Source organism: Haemaphysalis longicornis, unplaced genomic scaffold, assembly GCF_048455015.1.
Source record: "Haemaphysalis longicornis isolate Haplotype H1 unplaced genomic scaffold, Haemaphysalis longicornis Haplotype H1 scaffold_1, whole genome shotgun sequence".
NCBI lineage: Eukaryota > Metazoa > Arthropoda > Arachnida > Ixodida > Ixodidae > Haemaphysalis > Haemaphysalis longicornis.
In genome coordinates this window covers 104,649,523-104,670,657 of record NW_027526203.1, presented here as the reverse complement: position 1 = coordinate 104,670,657, position 21,135 = coordinate 104,649,523, and the positions used below count along the sequence as shown (strand labels likewise).

General features: G+C 46.9%; 1 protein-coding gene across 1 annotated transcript in view; it reads left to right on the top strand.

The window, feature by feature from the left end:
• Window positions 1-21,135, top strand: part of LOC144145109 (cytochrome P450 4V2-like) — a 180,001-nt gene that overhangs the window by 67,643 nt on the left and 91,223 nt on the right. The window contains exon 6 of the mRNA XM_077676645.1: window positions 1,626-1,752. Within this exon, the coding sequence (XP_077532771.1) occupies window positions 1,626-1,752 (127 nt within the window). The remainder of the gene's footprint in view (window positions 1-1,625; window positions 1,753-21,135) is intronic.

Genomic DNA, 21,135 nt, shown 5'->3' with positions numbered 1-21,135 from the left:
ACAATACGTGGGGAAATTTTTTCTAACGATACCGAGTTCACTGTTCGTTCAGTTAACTTATTCTAGTAAGAAATTGCACGAGGAAACAGAGAGAACTTTCGAATAGTAATTTAGCTGATTGGCTGCCTAATAGTCTTACTATGATGTCTTCTCGCTGAAGGTCTGAAAGGCCCTTGGCGGTAGTATTCCCGCGACAATTTTAAGTTTCTGTAGTAAAGAAAATTTAGGCAAGTGACGACCCTGCGCTGCTTAAGTTTTTGAAGGTTTGCCCTATTATGCAAATTGAGTAGGCTAGAGTGACGGGAATAAACAGAATCAATAAAACGCAATGCTAAATTTATAATTTTCACCGCTTCTCATGACTGCGATTTTTTATAGCCAGATGTGGCATATGTATCCAGATACATAGGGTTACTTTATTTTTATACATCTTCTTATCCTTCATAGTTTTCATCTGTTTCTTTTCGACATTGATGTACACTTGCGCTATTATAACGATTAAATGTGTTAGCCCGCCAAATACGATTTCTTTCAAAGTGAGGGTATTTTTGCGATTTCTTATTTGTGCTTCCGTGGCGCTTTTCTGGGCTTTTTGATTCTATAATTTTTTGGATTGTTAATTTAAAAGACTTGTTTGTTAATTTAAAAGATTTGTTTATTAATGTGTTAATTGTTAATTTGTTTTTAATCTTTGTTAATTTAAGAGATTTGTTAATTTGTATAACGAATTGTAACCAAATGTCGTCGTCTCTAGATTCAAAAAGTGAAGCCCAGGTTTGAAAAGCAGTCAAGGACTCTGGATGTACTGAGCATGCTATCGCAGCGGCTGTGAACAAACGGAAATAAATGAAAAACAATATGAAAATGTTTTTTATAACGTTTCTTAAACTGGGTACGTTATTCCTGGAACGGGCTTATAGGAAAATACGAAACGGGAAGGTTCTTTCGCCCCGGGTTGAAATGGGAAGGAACAAACGAGAAGGTTGAAATGGGAACGGGTTCAAACGGGAACGGGCCAAGTGGGAAAGGGCGAAACGGGAAGGTCGTTTTGCGCCGGGTTGAAACGGGACGGAACAAGCGGGAAGGGTGAAATGGGAATGGGTTCAAACGGGAACCTCCCAAGACCACACTGTCCAGTTAAGTGCCTAGTGAAAGGTGTTTCAACAATCTTCTGGAAACAGAGAACCTATCAACTGTAACTCAATGGGCGGTAACGTTTGGTGCCGAGAGACAAAAAAACTCTAACGATTTCAATAAAGTTATGTTGGTCATGGAACCCATAGCCTGAAGGGGAAACGTGCGAGGAATATTCAATGTCAAACACCATTTTATCGGGTTTCTTGCAGGAGCACATGTTGTCGTAAAGGATCAGTTCACGGGCGAAGAAAATAACAACATGGACAACTCTGGCATTAAATTTTGTTTCGTTGAACATTCCTGCATATTTCGTTTTCGTAGCTTTGTAAAAGGGCATGGCTCAGAAATACAACGAATTTCCGATTACTGATCGTCTCAGTAGTATTTACGGCGCTCGAGTTAGGCAAGTTCTTTTTACTCTTTACGCGTAACAAAATTATCAAAAAATGTAGATTTCAGAGTCGTAATTCATTCAATTTTTCTTCAAGCATGACTTGGTTAGCGGTGGCACGGCTCCTACGACCATGGGCGTGGTTCGAACCGCTTTACTACCTGACGCCCGATGGGAAGACCTGGAAGAACACCATTAGAAAGCTCGAAGCAGTGCATATGGCCGTAAGTGCAAATTTCTTCTAATTGAAAGTGGCTACAGCCAACTAAATAGCGGGTTAGGAATACGTGTTGATCGTTATTTACTTCGTGTTGACTCTAAATGAATATGTCAGCCCTGAAAGCTCAGCATAACAAAGAATGTCTAAAACTACCTAACATAACATGATAAACCATGCAGGGAAAATGCAGGATATGGCCAGGAAGCAATTCAGGATACGACAAAAACGAGCTGCACGTGAAGGTATAAAGGAAAATTTAAGGTAATCACCGTCGGCAACTCCCACATCACCAACAGATCAGCACTTCAAAGCCGTGGAGGATCAAAAGAGCGGAGGATACCACAAGGAAAGGACCATTACGCACCAGAGAAAAACCATTCACACGAAAGACAGCACCGAAAACTACTACGTCGCAGGTGCAACCAAAGTGTTATTTACATCCAAACGGCGCCATTTAACTAATACATCTGTTGAACAAAACAGAACCCGATCATGGGATGTGAAGGCACTGTCACCTTTTCGGTTAAAAGAACGCCAGGGCACGCAAAAATACCATTTGTACTATGGCAATGTGCTGTGGCGATGTGCTGCAACTCAAAAGTTTCGGCTTCGATTTAAAGAAAATAAATAGGTAAAATTTAGAGAGATTGTTCTCTTCGGGATTTCAGCTGAACTGGAGGAATCGGAAATGGTTGAAAATATACGTGGTCCTTCCCCTGGGGCTCCTCGGAACCTTGTGCACCTTCGGTGCTTTGGACGCTGAAGGAAGTTTAATTCGTGAGCATTTTTTTGCGGACTGTGCAAAAGGAAAGTGAAATTACCGGTATCGGGCCAAAAATACGTACGAAAATAGTCCAAAAGCCAGGAGACAATATTTTTTTAGTTTGAAAAACATTGGCTTTACTATAAAGTATTGAAACAAATCATAAGACGTTTCGCCACCTATGCGGGCGGCATCGTCACAGGCAAAGTTGTCGTCAGTAACGAAACGTCTTATGATTTTTTTTCACGCTGTTGAGTAAAGCCAGTGTTTTTGAAACTCAACAATTTTCAAGTGATTTTCAAGTGAACATATTTTTTGTTATAACTGTGTAAATGCAAGAAGAAACAAAAAAAAACTGCAAACACATCCAAACATAACCAAACGTATTCCAATTTGGCTATGAATCCTCTAATCTGTCCGTTTGACGATTGATGAAATCTGGCGACGAGCGTCCGTGGCAGAAAAGTAACATTCTAAAATTCAGGATCAATAACAAATTAATCTAAGAAGTCGTAGTAAATGACTCCTGATTTAGCGCACCGCCTGATTAAATAAAACACAAAATATCTGTCAAAACACACGATAATTCACTAAATCAATTTATAATTGTCTACGTTATCCATTGTCTTCAGGCGAATAACTAAAAACAAAGAAAATGGGCTGTTGCTTAGGTCGGCCAAGACCAGTTATGCAAGCCAAAGCAGCCGAATCACAGTTCCCCAACCGAACGATATGGCTAATGGAACGTTCGGTACTGCGAGTGGTCACTACCGCCGTTTCGTCAGTTTCCTAAGCAGTTGTGGAAGTCGTAGGCTTAGCGCCGTTGCCGCCTCTAAAGCTTGTCGCGGGTGTTTTTCTGCACCCTTCTCCGGATGTTTAGCTCGCCCAAGTTCCTGTTCTTCACTTGTTGCAGCAAGCCCCTTTGCGTACTCGTCTCACAATTCCGCTTTATCTCATTAGCAAACGGAGCGACATCTGCAGGATGATCCGATAGAGGAGGCGGTTGTCGGTCCACCATAGAGCTTCATACTAATTACGCTGGATGGGACACTGGCGCTAGCGTCTATGCGAGCCGCCGAATTGCGGGTGCAACCGCCTAAGTGGCGAGCACGCCTGGAGGATGCGTGACTTTCGAACTTGGCTTGACTCAACCGTCATCTTGACTTGACTAAAGTACTTTTGGTGAAATCCAAAAGCTTGAACTAATGTTGAATAATGTATAATTTATTAATCGTGTAAACAAATTGTACTTCCTGTTAATTTTATATGGAGGTTTAGAAGAATTTTTTGTTCAGACGTGAAGACATTTGTAATATGTATACACGGCTGAGCTTAGCGGATCCGACGATTAGGGGGCAAAGCGTTTCTTTTTTTGTTTTTTTGCGTGCGAGTCGGCAATGGCGTGCGGATGAAGCAGGGAGTAGTAGTAGTAGAAAACTTTATTATGAATTCAGACTATTTAACTCTCAGAGGGTGGTGCCCTTAGTCCAGGGCCCCATTTGCTGCTGCGATCCGTCTTGCACGGTCGATCGAAAATGTACTGTATTCCACATGTTTGCATGATCACGGGCGGTGTCAGCGATGGTGCGTGTGCCTTGTTCACGCAAATAATTACAGGCAGCTGATCACCGGCTGAAAAGGGCAACCTTGGCAGCCTTGGCTGCATTGGCGGAATCGTTCTGTGCATGCGACCTACCCTCGCTTGTTTCGCCGCTTTCTACTGTGATAAGGTAGTGACCATGATCAACTTGGTGGTGACCAATCCGCCGGAGGAAGCTCCCGCGATGTTGTTACGTGTAGAAAAATCAGACGGGTGAACACATATACAGCAATCTCTCGTTAACTCGAACTCGAATATTTCCAAGTATCGATTAAGGCGAAACTTTTTCCGCTGTGCCTCCCACAGGCTCCATGTATATTTGCCCCTCTTTAACTCGAAGCTCCGCTTATCTTGTAATTTTCTGCGGATTTAAGGACTTCGAGTTAACGAGGGATTACTGTAGTTACTGCTGGTAAAGGTTTTTTTTTTTTTGTCTCAGCAACTACCGCGATCGTGTTGTTCTCGCAAGCGTCCTCATGAAACGGGACTAGGATGAAACAGCGTGGTCGTACCGTCGATCTTGCGCGGTCGATCTTTCGCGTCCGTTTTTAGTAATGCCGTGAACAGGGCTACTATCCAATTCATTCCAGCCAAGCAGTATTTGATAACTGCAGCCACTGGGATGGGGCGATAACAGCAATTCTGCCCCGGAACGCTTAGAGTTTCTTACAATATACACTAGAGAGGAATCTGGTGCTAGCGTCTATGCGGCCCACACGAAGGCCTTCTGTGTCGTCATGGACCACCATTACATCTGGCGCTCGCTTAAGTTTCGCCATTGGCTTGGACTGAAACGTTTTAGTGATCGCAAATTTAAACAAAGTGGCACAAAAACGCGAAGAATAGTGTACAGTTATATAAGTGGAACATAAAACGGGCTGTTTTAAAACTAAGGAAAAAGGAAGTAAAGTGTATTTTGGCGGAACGTTTTTGCCTGCTATTCTGCCGGCCAAGGTGGTGGTTGCAAACAATGTTAATATTTGGGGAGTAAACTCATTAGAGACTTATTTTATTAATTTTACCATTATTTAGAATAGTAAGTTATTGTAAGAGTTTGGAAAGTTTTTCTAGCGTGCCTATGAAAACATCGCTGAGTGATAAAACAGCGCTGGAAACGAGACTTCAGAAAGGGCACACAGACAGGGCGCTGTGCCTTCGTGGTGAACCGGTCGCCTTCGTGGTGAACCGGTGCACCGACCGTCAGCTACAGTTTAACGAGAAAAAAGAAAACGTGGCGTTAAACAGTCGTGGACGATGACTAGATAGGACTGATACAGGCGCCCGTATCTGTCGTGTTGTTTTCGTCGAAGTACGTTTTCTTTCTCTTTTCTGTCGGCTACAAATTTTGGCGGCATATTAACCGCTCAGTCATACTTCCTTCGACGGCGGCATGATCAACGTCAGGTGTGATCCCGCACTGGTTGCTGTTTCACCGAACACGGCTACCACAGAACAGGGAGGATTTAAGCTTCCTCGTAGCTCGTAGGCGTGTTAATGCATAGTGAAGAAAGCCAATCCCCAAAACCACTTAGGAATCGAATTATATCACGAGAAGCCCAAATTAAAAAGGGGGGGGGGGGGGGTACCCATAAACTCCATGATGACATGGATTTCCAACCGCAGTTTCCTCTCTAGTATACTTACTAAGAAACTCTATATCCGGAACGAGCCCTCGACGCTTTCATCGCCGAAACCAAAACTGCTGGCGCAGAAAAATCCGAAGCCAAGTGCGCATAACAACCGCCAAGCCTCAAGTTAAGCCAAGCTCGAAAATCACGAGTCTACATCACACAATCAGCTATATGGTGGTTGAACTACTGAAGCGACATGGTCCCCTTTAGTTTTTAGTAGGAAACTCTATGTATTGCATAATCAGGGGCCGTATTCTTGACTGTGAATTCTCCGTGCATTTGTGAATTATATTAGGCCTCAAGGCATAATATAATTTCGCAAGCTATAAATTTATTCTACTTACAAGCATGCGTTTCTCTTGGACTTCTGCTCGTACAGGGGTCGATGTGGCTGTGGGCGGGTATCGCGGATCGCTGGTCCAAACATTTATCTCGTGTCGCGTAAGCAGGGGCCCCTTTCCCGACGGCGTAAATTTACCGTGAGCTGTGAATTCGCCGAAGGCTTTGATCGGCTTGCATTTTCATCACGTGCTTCCGGCTGACGAAACTGCTGTGTTTGCTTTCGTCATTTTGATGTTTCATGACGTTTACTGGCACCAGTTTTAAAGTTTCGCTTATTTCTTTCTACTGAAAGCGCATAATTATGGGCCAGCATTGAAAAAACAGACTAAATGCAGCGGACGTGACAACGTAGGCCTGTATTTCCTATTCAACAACAATATGGCTTGCAGGTCAGCCCTTCATGTGATTGACTGAGAACACGTGACGTAGCACAAACAGTTGGTGGAAAGGTACACGCCCCACATTGGCAACTTCAGTCTGCGTGAAATTGACGTGATGTTATCTCACAGGTTACAAATGGCGGCTGCCGTTGCCACAAATAAGGCCGAAGATTTCACCGCCCTTCGGCGCCGCGAAATCCCGCGAATTTGCACCAGGCGCAGTTTCGCACGAAGGATGGATTCGGTAAAGGATTGTGGGGTTTAACGAGCCGACGCAACGCAGGCGATGAGGCGCGCCGTAGTGGAGGGCTCCGGATTAATTTTGACCACCTGGGGATCTTTATCGTGCGCCGAAACCTCGTACACACGGGCGTTTTTGCTTTTCGCCTCCATCAGAAAAGCGGCCGCCGCGGCCGGGAATCGAACCCGCGACCTTGTGCTCGGCAGCGCAACGCCTTAGCCACTGAGCCACCGCGGCGGGTCGAAGGATGGATTCAAAATGTTTTCTAGCAAAAGAAATAATCGATTTGACTGTGCTCCAGTCAACAATAACGGAGAATTATAAAAACGTCCCGTATTTTGTTTTAATCTTCAGCAATAACATAGCAGTTATTTGTTTGGCGTAATCGCAGCATAAGAGGACAGTGCAGGTGTCTCCATCACAAAGAACTCAACGCATTTTATTTGTCCACACTACTCCCAGAAAGATGGTAGGTCACATGATCGAATTCAGGAGAAAAATTACAAATAAAACTGACTGTTTTTTTTTTAATATTGCGCTGATGGCGTTCGAGCTTTACGAATGAGTGCACCGGCGGCATCAGTGCGCTCTACCGTAATCCGGCGTTGCGGTTAGCTGCCTTTAAAACGTGATGTAACCGATGGTGGCGGTCGTCTTTTTCTGTGGTCATGCCATTAACTTGCGACATATAGCAACAGACGATAGCGTGGCGGCGGTGACCGAGAAAGTTAATAATGCAACAAAGCTTTCAGTGAAGCAGAGAGCTCAGCTATGCTACTCAAGCGATTGAAAGAAAAAACGGTTACGGCAAAAAAGATTGTGTAATGTTATCTTAACACAAGCCTGTCGCTCGCTTCTGGATCAATGTTACTTGATCGCCTTGTGGCGTTGACTCCAATTTTAACCTTAAGAAACGTGTTTCTTGCCAGCCGCAGCTGCCGTCATAATTTTTATAATACACGCGAAGTCTTTTCATACCTTTTACGCACAATATGTGATAGTTTTGGGGTTAGCTTTGTAAGCTAAGCGTTAAGTTCCACTGCATATCGTGAGAGCTATACGTGCGCACGTAACTGATTCCTACCGGTTTTCTTACGCAAAAAAACAAGGCGAATTCGCGGATAATTCACGAAGTCGAGAATAGGACCCCAGGGGCCTATTCTCGGCGTCGAAAATAGCGACCCCAGTGCCCTCTTTTTGACTCCGTGAACTGTGAATTCGCCGGAAGCTTTGTCTGATTGGCTTTCACTTTTGGTCACGTGCTTCCGGTTGATAAAGCGGCTGTGTGCTTCCGTCACTTTGAAGTTTCATGGCGATTACTATCTCCACTTTCAAAATTTTCCTTATTTCTCTTTACTAAAAGCACATAATTCCTGACCGGCAATGCAAAACTAGACGAACTGCAGCGTTCATGATAACTTAGGCCTGTCATTGCTATTCAACAAAATATGGCTTATAGGTTACGCCCTTTAAGTGACTGACTGAGACGACGTGACGTATCAAAACAGTTCGCAGAAAGGTACACGTCACACACTGGCAAATTCAATCTACTTGAAAGTGACGTGATGTTACCTAACAGCTTGCAAATGGCCGCTGCCGTCACCGTGAAATATGGCCAAAAATTTCACCGACCTTCGGCGGCGCCGAATAACAGGCGCAGTTCCACACGACACGTGGTTTAAAAGGTTTTCTAGCGCAATAAAAAATAGTTTTGAACGTTTCCAAGTAAGCGATAACAGAGCATAAAAAACTTCCAGTATTTTGTTTTTGGGTTTGGCAATATTATAGCCCTTATTTGTTTGGAGTAACCGAACATAGGAGGCTAGTAAAAGCCTCCCCATTACAAGGAACCCACCGCACGGCATTTCCTTACGCTCCTCCTAGTAAGCAGGTGGGCCACATGATCGAATTGAAGAAAAAAATAACAAATAAAACGGACTGTTTTATTCATTACTGCGCTGATTCAGGTCGACTTTGACGAATGAGTTAATTTTCGGCATCGGCATGCTCCGCTGTTACCAGGCGCAGCGTTTCGGTGTCCTTGAGCCATATTCTCGACGCACTAAATTCACCGTCAACTGTGAATTCAGCGGAAATCTTTTCTGAATGGCTTTCAGTTTCGGTCATGTGTTCCCGGTTGACAAAGTGGTTGTGGGCGTTTCCTCATTTCGACGTTTCACGACGTTTACTGACACTTGTCCTTAAGTTCGCCTCATTTCTCTCTACTAAAATCGCCTAATTCTTGGCGGAGATGAAAATTAGACGAAAAACAGCGGACATGACAACGCAGGACTGTCTTTGCTATTAAACAACAATATGGCTTCAACAACAATATGGCATTTCAATTGGAGAGAAAAAGTTTACACACGATTTGCAGGGGCCTCGTGGAGAGGCATTTACATTATATGAATAAGCGTATTTGTTCAGCCTGAAGTGCAATAACATTTACTATATTCCTGAAGTTCCAAGAACAAAAAGTAAAACAAGAGTTCTTTTTTACTTCTTGTATTGCCACCAAAACAACAAAATTCTGAGCAGTACTTGCGACTCTACAATGATATTCCATACAATATTGACACTTGTTTCGTTCCGCCACTATTTGTTAGGTCCGATGTTAGTTTGTAAACCACTCTCAAAAACTTGGGTTATTTCTGCATGCAGTACAGAGACTTTTCTTTTTTGTACGACGCACACTGAAAAGAGAATGGGCGTATTCCTAAAACAGCCCCGACACTATATACTAATATGGTACTTGTTCCAGCTCAATGCAACACTTATTTTGAAGGGGTCTTTAAATAAACGCGGTTTTCTAATCCTTCCCAGCCCATTAAAAGTGGCGCATTGTACATGCCTTCGTCTAATGACCAACATGCGTCCGCTGAATCGGGCTTTCTGGGGCAACACATAAGCTTTTTCTCTTTTTCGCCACCGGCGACCTTCCAGCTTTGAGAACCATGTGATGGGGACAGCGATCCCACGCGAAGCTACGCGACTGGGGTATAAAGGTTGCACACGCATGTATTGGTAGCATTGCCCTGTTCAAACTTCTGTTCGCTAGAAAAGCAAGCGGTTTTAACAAGCATCCAACGCAGCGCGAAGAGACAGTCAGCTAACACCTCGGGGGGAGGGGGGGGGGAGGGGGGGGGAGGGGGGGGGTGCGGTTTGGTGGATGCTTGTGACACATGTTAAATAGCGTGGTAGAGACGGGACAACAAACAAGGGGCTACGCAGGACTAGCACTGGACATCAACTGAATTCTTTTGGCGCACACAAAAAGGGACATACAGAAACACTGCATGTGCGAACACGGACGAAGCAATCCGGAAAAAAACAGGGGAAATAAGTAGGGGTGTGCGATTATTCGAAACTTCGAATATTCGATTCGAATTTTTAAAGCAAAGCTTTCTACCTCTACCCCCCAAGGGTTCCTTCACGACCGTTGGTGTCACCAGAAAACTCCAGCGAACAAATAAAAGAATTTACTGGCACCGCCGGGAATCGAACCTGGAACTAACAGCCTAACAAAGCGAGAGCCCGTTGTCTTACCGATTCAGCTACGAGCCCACGCGAAAACGGGAAGACAAATGGTGTACTCACCAAGCACATCTACGGGTTTACCCCCTGCCTTCTCGTTGAATGCCACGTGAAAACGTCACTCGACCACTCACGCCCGTCTAGCGGCCCTGTGCGCACCTTGCTCATGTGCTAAAAGTTACAAAAATTAAAGGAAGCTCACACCAATCCAAGGAATCTCACTTTTAGTACGCGAATGTGCTAAAGCCTGTGGCCTCCAGTGTTCACGTAAAAAATCGCAGCTCCTTGTCGTCCGCCCTCACGCCAAATCAAGGAATACATTCAAATACTCCTTCATGACCAGGCCATCACTCCAAACCTCAGCATCAAGATCCTGGGCCTACATTTCCAGGCCAACACCAAGAGTGACGTCTCCTTGCAGAGCCTCAAAAACAGCATTAATGTAATTATACACATGATCAGGCGAGTTCTCACCAAGAAGCGAGGCCTAAAAGAATCCCGTACCTTTCGGTTAATTGAAGCTTTTGTCCTCTCGAGAGTTCCTTACGACAAACCCCTATCTTCTTCTCCACGAGGAAGACATAGAGATGCTTTATATAATGATTAGAAAGGCGGTTGAGTAGGCCATTGGTCTTCTCATGAGTGCGTCCACACTGAGGCTGCTTAGAACGGGCTCCACAACACGGTGGAAGAGCTGATAGAAGGCTATCTTTCTAACCAGAAGGTCCGACTCAGAACTGCGGTGGGTAACCGCATGCTTCGCCAGATTGGCTGGGCAGCCCATAATGTCACTCTGCTTGACGTACTGCCAGACTCTTGGCGACTAAAACTAAAGATGCTCCCTTTGCTTAGAAATATGAACCCCTCACATGACGAGCGTCAACGAAAAGCACGGTCTCAAGCGCTAAACACCACCCTCGGTGGGGCTCATGCAGTTATCTACACAGACTTCTCCTAACATCGAGGGCAGCAACACGCCATCATCGTGGATACCTCCAGAACCAACCTCCTTGCGTTTACCTCGCTTAGGACCCAACAAATGACGGCAGCAGAAGAGGCAGCCATCACCTTGGCTCTCACTCAACCAGGGGTTTGGAGGGTAGTCACCGATTCCCAGCAAGCCTACTGGAATTACCAGTCGGGTTGGGTGTCCTGACCTGCACTGTGCGTGCTAAAAAACCACTCCCCAAACGGTTCCATTCAGCTCATCTGGACACCGCCTCACGCTTCAATGGAGGCCAACAAATACGCCCACCCAACAAGCCTGCGCTTTTACCTCCCGTGCTATGGAGCTGCACGAGGACAGTCACCCGCTTGTCACGTCCAGGGATATATTCCAGCATTATCGCCTTCTGAGACAGACCGTACCTTCGCCTTACCCTGACCTTTCCAGAGAGAACCCTACGGCTCATACAATCCGGGCTCCTTCCCACAGCCTACGCGTCTACACGTAATGCATCCGAATCGCTACGACGCTGAATGTAAACTTTTCTCAGAAGTAGGAATACTCCGCCCCGTAATCGGGGTGTGCGACTTTAGCACTGAGCACCCTCCTCTCTTTCCGTCAACTACCCAACAAGAGCAATGGGAGATGCTGCTGTCCAGGCCCTCTCTACCTACCCAGCTTCAGCGGGTGGACAGAACACAGGCCGCACGGACTGCATATGGGCCCCACAGAAGAAGGAATCACTCCCCAAGGCTGCACTCTGGGCCGTTCAGAAATCTAAACAGAAGTATTTCTTCCTCCTCCTTCTCAGCCGCAAGTCTCGTCGCCTCCGTCCGCGGCGCAGAGACGGAGAAGTCAGATCGTCTAACACCGGGTTGGCGCTTACTTTTATTTTATAAAAAAAAGTTTCCACTCTTTCTACACCAATACAACTCAACCAAATACCGTTCATGCATCATGCATTGATGTAACCTTACCAAGAATATCTCTTTGAAGTAATAAATGGTGTGGTTAAGTGCATTTCACTTCTCTCTGGTTTTACTATTTGTAGAGCGATGTGAGTGATTTTAAGTAACGTCGCATGAGTAATCGTTATGGGTGCCGTTTACAGCTTTGCTTTCCAACCACATTCACGGGGTGGATTGGCGCGATTTTTTTTGGTATTCGATTCGATTCGAATGACACTTTTATGGTTCGAAATATTCGAACCACCCAAAACTAAAAAAAACTTCAGAGCGTGTCTCAGCAGCAAAGTGGCGAAGCATATACACGGCGAACGGTACGTGCTTTCGCAGACTGTATCGGTGTTGTTTTTTTCTGCTCGCGAAAACGCTCTGCGCACGTCCAACGCGCGCTGACACCGCCGGGAAATTACCCCCACGCTGCGCGCGGCCCGGCCGGCGGCGTCAACATGGCGTCGGCTCCAGCCGCGAAGTGGCGCGGGCGCTCGAGCGACCGTAACTAATCGCTCTTTAAAATGCGGCTCAAGGGAGACACGAAGTTGCTTGTGCGGTAAAAGAGCTGATAATGCACGCGAAAACGGCACTATAAAACATCATCCGCGCCGCTAGAAAGCGCCCGTAAAATATTTGCCGGGGTGCTAAGCCTAACCATCTCCGGCGGAGCCAAGCCGGCTGTCTCGATCTCATCGCAAGTAGTCAGGCTCCTCCATTCTGCCGCGCGCGTCGTGCGTCATTTTCTGACCGAGGTAGGCGCTACCGCGGGCGCGAAATCGTCGATGCGGGCGTGAAAATACAGCGCTCGCAGAGCCGAGGAGAGCGAATCGCGTGCAAAAACGCACCATGCGGTTCACGCTTGACAGTTGCGGCGTGTAGCGAGCTTGGGCACAGCGAGTGAGGAGACTAGCGCGAAGATTTACGTGCTCCAGAAAGGACTGCTTTGCAACAGGGGGGTTAAAAAAAGCAGAAAAAATCACGAATTTTTCACCTGAAAGTAAGGAAAGAAATAAACGAAAACTTTTTTCAGCGCTGAATTTTTTGTTCTGTGTTAGTTCATACGAATTTCGGATGATACGAATATTTTTCGCGGTCCCGCGAGATTGGTATCATCGAGATTTTACTGTATCAGCGCGCGGCAATGTGCACGGGCTCGGGTATGCCAGCCCCTAGTGTCTCAAGTGAGCAGCTGTTTTCGGTATCTGGTGGAGTCGTGACGAGCAGGAGGTTGTCACTGCTCCGCGAACATGTCGAGCAGTTAACCTTTCTCCATGTTAACATTTAAGTGAGTGCAGACCTTAACCTGTTGAGTGCAATGGTATTGTGTAATTTCTAATTTTACTTTGTATGATTTGTTGTGCAATAAAGTTGCAGTTTTTGTGTCTCTAGATGGTGAAAACTTTAATTTTACAAAAAACAATAAGTATTCGTATTCGAAAAATATTCGAAAAATATTCGATTCGATTCGAACATTGTTTTTATTATTCGAATTCGCTTCGAACTTAAAAAATTGATATTCGCACACCCCTAGAAATAAGCCATCAGGGGGAAGCGTTTTTTTTAAGGAAGAAGGAAAAGAAATGGACTGGGGATATCATTGAGCGCTTATCGGAGCTCACCTGCATTTAACCCAATCCGGGGGCGGGAATAGTGGGAGAAATAGGATATGATAGAGAAAAGTAAAGATTAGAGAGTTCAGGAAAGAGTAGACAAGCGCAGTTCCACTGTGGTCGATTCCACCACACACAACTCACCTCAAACGCTGCTGGCTGGCGTCATGCTGCATCTGGGAGACGAGAAGCCTCGACAGGAACGATGAAGCGTAAAGGCGAGCTTGCTGTGACCAGGAGCGAAGTCTGCGGCGGCCGGACCACTTCGGAGTTTGCTGGAATCGAGCGCTGACGATAAACAGGTACTGGGGCGCGGGAGCTGCCACTTGACTGCGGACACCAGCAGAGCGAAAGCCCGGCGATATCCAAATCCAGGGCAACCGCGCACGCGGACGACGGGTCGCTGAAACGAAGTCCCTCCGAAGCGGAGGAGCGCGAAAAAACACGTCCGCTCAAGTCCGAAGCTACGACCGAACTCCCCTTACGCATCCGCCGCAAAGCTACCTCCGAGCGTACGAAGTACGCGCTACTCTACGCGCAACTCTTCTAAGTTGCGAAGAGTTCAACACTGCATCTAACGCGTTAGTATGGCACAAAAGTTGGCTACCTGCCGCTGGAAAAACGCCACGCAGCGTTTTTACACACGAAAGTTGCCCCTTCACATTCAGTGCAACGAAGGCTGCCATGATGCAATTTGTTGGTTGCTAGGTGAATACCCATTACTGCCGCCACGTTTAGTAGGCAAAAAGACAGCGGGAAGCGCTGTAAAGGTGGCATCATGGATGCGCTCGGGTTTAGCACGGTTCAAAGCATGGGATGGGCGGACAGCTTTTCCTCTAGAGTAAGTAGTAATAACTCTATGCTCTATGAGAAAGAGAACCCAATGCATGGCATTTTTTTGCACGAGAAAAATAACAAATAAATATGACGGTTTTTTTTATTAATGCGCTGATGAACTTTGAGCTTGATGAATGAGTGAATTAGCGACATCAGTACGCTCTACCGTTATCCCGGTTAGCGTTTCGCGGTCCTTAGAACATGACAGAACCGATCGTCGTGGCCGTCTGTTTCTTTTGTTATGCCATTAACTTGCAACATACAGCAACGACGATATTGTAACGGCGGTCACCGCCAGGAAGGTGACAACGCAACGAAGCTTCCACTGAAGCAGAGAGCTTAAGTATGGTACTGAAAGCGATTCAAAGAAGTAAATAAATACGGTAAAAATATTATTTAATGTTCTTTAGCTCAACACCCGCCTTTAGCTCGTTTTTGGATCAATGTTACTTGACCGCCTGATGGTGCTGATGGCGATTTACCCTGAAGAAATGTGTCTCTTGCCAACCTTAGCTCCTGTCCTTATTTTTGCAATACATGCTAGTGTTTTATATCCTTTATGCGCAATATTTGGTAGCTGGAATCTGATATTTGTATGCTAAGCGTCAAATTACACTTCATGTCATCATAGCTATACCTGCACACGTCACTTTTGTGCGCAAATGGGTACGTCACTTACGTGTGCGAACGCAAAGAACAGCGTGTATTCCCCGTGAGTTAATGAAGTCGCGAATAGGGCCCCCAGCCATCGACGAGCGCGTCAAACGTTCGTCGTCACGCGACGTGTTTCTTTCCGCCTCGGAAGCCAGTCGCTCTCCCCACTTCTGCAGCTTCACTGCCAAGTCACCCGCGCCGCGGTCGCAGTGAGCCACGTCGCATCATTGCAACATCAAATTCTGACACAGCGAAACTAGCTGGACTAGGCCAATATTGCTTTCGCAATAATAATCCTGCAGAAATTCGAATAATTGTCTACTAATGCCGAGCATTCTTATGCGGCTAGTCCTAGGTGCGAGTTTGTTGCAGCCAAATTTTTTATTTTGCTAAATCTTGTCCGAAGCACTATCTCTCTTTACGTTATTATAACGATTACATTTGGAGTTTTGGTGCAATCAGCATTGTGGAAATGCAGGGCGTTACACGGTTCGTCCTTTTTTAGCAATTTCTATACATGTCTTTTTTTTTAGGGTTTCCAAATTTCGTTCGACCAATTATCTCCATCTAAGCTAGCATAACATTACAAGTTTGCGTATTTTTTTTGTGTTTCGAAATTGAGGTCCACCAATACCTCCATTTACTGTATTGTAAAGGCCGAATTTGGAAGGTACGCGAAATCTGCATTATTGTGGAAATGCACGTGATCCCTTACTAGACAATTTCTCTCCGCTTACTTATTAGTCCTCTCTAACATGGTTTTTCTCTCACGTGCTTCGGTTTGCGCAAATGAGTTTTTTGCAGACCCCGGAATCTTGAGAAATCAAAATGTGCTGTATTTAATTTTGTGCTTGAAAGAATGACACAGACGATACTCATGCGATTTAGTTACTGGCAGAAAGCTATGCTTCGAAAAAATTGTGTTGTGGTATGCAATCGAGGAAGGTCTTCAATCATGCGCAACTTGAAAGCTCATTTGTAGCACGTGTAATTTTCGGAGGTTTTCTTGTGCTGTGGTGCCCCAGACTAAGTGACAGTAATTGAGGCGAGTATAAAACAAAGACTGAGAGATTAGGGCCATCACGATCGGGCGTAGCAAGTCATGTTTTTCGTTAAAATACACGTATGATCTAGGACAATTTGGTTACGAGTTAGGTTACGTGGTTGTCCCAGGACAGTATTTGATTTATCATAACGACGAATGCTTTGATCCATGGAACTAGTTCGAGGGGAATGCATTGGAAATATACGCGTTTTATTAATGTGAGTTTTGGTTTTCCCTCCAAACATGACGAATTTTGTTTCTAAGCTAGTTATCTCTGATGCGTTTTAGTGTCCGCTCATCAAGCTTCTCTAGCGCGTAATTCGCTTGTTCTGTTAACTCACTCATATTTTCTCCAGCTAGAAATAGTCTCTTGTCTTTTGCGTAACACAATTTTTTGAGAATGATATGGAGCGGCCAATGTCACTAATGAACATGTTGAAAAGAAACGGGCCCAAAATGCTGCCTTGGGAGACACCGCATTGAACGGGCCGTATATCAGATAAAAATCCGTTAACAGCAACTGCCTTCTTACGACATTTAAGATGGGATTTCAAAGTGCAGAAGCATGCCCACAAAAGCGGTAGTGGTCGAAATTGCGGAGCAGTAGTTCATGGTTAATAAGGTCAAACGCCTCGTAAACACAACGTAGACGACAATGACTATTGTGTTCCGGTCAAGCTCCTTTAAATAAACTTTGTCTGTTCCAGTAATGCAAGTTTTGTGGAACAGTGCTTTTCAAACCAAACTGCGAGTCGATATTAAGGGGATGCTTTGATTCAGAGTTCACAAAACGCATATGAATAATTTTTTTCAGACAACTTAGATGATATTGCTAGTATCGATATCGGTCCATCATTGGGGAATTGATGTCTATTGATTTCAACTTACCAACTAAAGGAGGACAGCTGCCGCCTTTTCCCCAGTTCTCTTTGGCAGAAACTGAAGATACCTAGGCGCGGATGAGCTTTCGCAAGGCGAAAACAAGTACTGCTCACAATTCCGTTATCAGAGGACAATACCTTGGTGCTCCTGAACCTTTGCGGGCACCTGGTAATGCCTGCGAGAGGCACCTTGTTGAATAGCGCTGCCCTGGCTGTGTATTTCTGGAACAAATCGTAATATGTACTGTTGCGAACCAGGATGGCGTAGTCGAAGTGCACCGGGGTTGGTGTCGTGCCTTGTCAGTCATGATGACAAAGTTGAAGGAGAAGAAAACTTTATATACAAGTATTTACATCTAGGTATCAGAGAACGGGCAGTGCGCTCCTGCGCGCGAGAGATTAAATAGGCGCGTTGGGTCCGTTCCCCTTCATTCTTTTTCTCGGCTGACGTCCGGATGCAGCAATCACAAAATTCATGGCAGTGATAGTAGCGCCCCCCCCCCCCCCCCCCCCCGCGCACGCGCGCGCGCACGCACGCACGCACGCACGCACGCACGCACGCACGCACGCACGCACGCACACACACACACACACACCGGGAAGACGTCTTGCATTCCTCTGTCGTAATATTCGTCGAGGGGATCGTTGAAGACGTCTCCAGCGTCGCCAAACATGCCACGAAGGGGGCATTGACAACGATGCGCGGGCACGCCGCCGAAGCTCGCAGTGCGGGGCGCCAAGCAATGCTGTTGTCAGCACCGCCGCTGGCCGGTTGGCGCTTGAGGTTCCACGAAGTCGCTGAAAGGCTGTTGTCAAGTAACCGCATTGTTCGCCACTGTGAAGACGCCGGGTCGTGAAAAGTCGAGGGCAACAGGTTTTTGGTAGTTAATCCGAGCGCTGATGCCGGGTTGCGTAACAGCATCGCAACAGTACTGAGGAACGAGGTACTGCACCTCGCAACTTCATGCGGCTCTGTATTGTCGAGTAGCGGCACTAACAGGAACAAACTATCGGAAGTTTCTTCTCATGAGAGTAACGAACAAAAAAGTCACGTAGTTTGCCCATCAATACTGTCACGGAACGGCTAAGTGAAGAGGATGGGGACCGCCACAACTATCTTCTGCTTGGATTCAATTTTAGGAGAGGACGACAAGCGCTTCCAGCTACCGGTCTCTGCTCTCTCGCTGTCACGGTTCAGCATTGCAAATAGTGCAATATATTGTATTTCTTTGATTGTGCCTCGTAACATCTTGGTGCAGCTTGCGGGGTTTTCCCATCGACCACGCAACTCCGCCGCGGTCGTCAAATTTCACTTTCCAGTACGCCTAACAACAACGATCCTGCTACAGCACTGTCATTCCACACGTCGTTCGTCATGTCTCACCCTTGGAAGGTTTGGGGGACAATAATAACTAGAAGAATAAACTGGAAACAAGGCTAGTTCATATATACCCAAAACCCAAACAAACTACTATGAGCTGAAGAACAACGGGTAACTATAATGAACAATAGGGAATTGTAACAAAACAATGTAGAAAACGGTCGTGAGTTTGAACATCCGCGAAACATTCAAGGTTGGGAATTGAAAAAAGTCGCAATACGTGTTCGCTGCTGAAACGGGATCGTCTCACGTCCGAGAAGCAGCGCCGTGGTGTTGCGGTGTTGCGAGTTCTAGGCGACGTGTCGTGGCCCAGCGGTAGAGCGCGCTCCGAGATCCCGTCGCGTAGTAGAAGACGCAGCTTTCTTGGGGCGTCGTGGTCCTCTAGCGATGTCCGGTGTTGCGTACGGGAAGGCCGACCCGAGCTCCGTCGCCTCCGACATACGTGTGGTCGCGTGGTTTGAAGCGAACGACCAGCCAATGTTGCAGCCGTGAAGAAGTCCCGAAGCCGTAGGCAAAACGTAACTTGTTTACTTCATAGCGAGACATGAGCTGAAGCCAAAGAACAATGCCCCGACGGGCGAGGTTACAGTACAGGACTTGAGCAGAGTTTTGATTCACTGCTCAAACAGGAATCAACTACAGCGCTTGGAGGGGTCTTATTTATACCCAAAGCGCTAACGGTCGAAACAAGCGTTCCCTCTAGATTGTGCGCACGATACGAACGGCACAGACACGCACACCACACTCTTTCCAGAGTTCGTGAGCGGCCCGAAGTAGTGGCGCACGCTGAGTCCGAGAGAGGTGAGAGAGGAGGTCTCCTCAGCGGACGCGGGGCTTCTGCGTCCTTGGGGCAAGCTGAAGCGTGCCTCGTCTGCCAACGTCGGTTTGAATCGCGGCGATAGATAGGCGCCAAAGATATAGGCACGTCGCAGCTTGCTGCAGGCGTGAGTCACCGTCAAAGGGGGCCTGCTTGAAAGGCGCATGTAGTGGAGGCTTCGCCGCACAGCCCAGGAGTATTTAAGCAAAACCCAGCGGCGGGCTCATTCGTAACAGCTTCTCCGCCGGGGGTCCGAGATCGCGATAGATAAGGGTCCACAATCATTGTCCGGAGGGATGCTTTCGGAGAGAAGTGCTCGCCAGATGCTCGACTCGAGGCCTGGGCTGTACAACACTGTGCTGAAGTTTTACCGGGGCCGGTCACTGGACGAATAGTGGCTTGCCAAGAACGTCTCTGGCTTGGTCAGGCGAGCAACAGAACAACAGAGGAAGACACAACCGCATCGCCGGCAAGTGCGAAGACAAATCCACACTGAAGCTCTACCAGGCTTTTAGTAGCGATAAAATACGCTAATAACGAACTACACCAGTTTTCTTTTAGCCCAGCTGTACTAAAGCACACAAACTTGACAGGTGACATTTCGCCTGATTGGAAATGCCCCACACAAAAAGAAATGTAATCGTGAAGAACGAAACCTGCTTCAGGAAAAAAATTCCAATTGCGAAAGTCAGGCGTCTACAGGCCATTTCTTGCATTAAGGGCTCCGCCTTAAGCCATCAGCATTGCCATTCAGTTTCCCCTTTTTGTATCGCACATTAGGTGCCCCCGTTCTCTCCAAGCTGCTGCGACCGCGTGAAAGGACACCGGCTGTTGTTTTCCGCAAAGGTCGAGCGCGCGGAGGAGCGAGCGAGATTTTCCAGCGTTCGAACGAGAGGGGCGCAGTCCTTGGAGGCGGCGTTCCCTTGGCGCGAAGCGAGCTCACGGCTTTGCCCCTTGGCGTGCCCGCATTGAAACACGCGCCACATGTACGCGCGGAAGTTTTTCCTCTATCCTCGTTGCTCTTCTTTTTACGAACGCGTTCGGCAAGCGAACGCCAAAACGCGTTTTGTTCTCTCCTCTAGGCTGGTCGGTTCCCAAACTTCGGCTCAGCCACAGGCGACACCGGAACCTCAACTACCTTAGCCGATGTTGGCCTATCGTCGGGAGCATCAGCTGGGAGTGAAACGGGCACGACTAGTTCTTACAGCCCTGTGTAGTTCCTAACATTCACTACATCGTCGTCCAGCGCGCTTACAGCGACAGCCTCGGTACGCGAAGACCGAAGCGTGTTCCCGCTCTTTTTTCTCACTGTCAGGACTACACTTCATCCAAGCTGCCCTGTCTCAAAAGACGGCTCAGCCGCCCGTGTCACCGGAATCTCAACGAGCTCCGCTGACCGTTGCTCGAGCTCGGTTACCTGAGCTGGCTTCAGGACGGAATCGGCTTGCTCAGTGGCGAGCTTTTCATGACTCCCAACCACGGTGTAAACTCCCAACTGAGCCGTGCAAACCGTTCGCTGCCTCGGCTGCACGCTTTGCCACTACGTCACTCGTTTCTGCACTATCGTCCGATGGAACAACCTCCGTTTCAGCGGACTCGTGCGGCCTCTCGGTAACCTCATCGTTTACGCATTCCTGCAAAACGTCGCTATCTCTCGAAGTGTTCACGTTCAAGCCGGTAGCCGTTCCCAAGGCCTCCCGCGAATTTGAACCGTGGGAACACTCTCCCGAGATCTCCAAAACGAACGCCGACACATTATCGCACTCAGT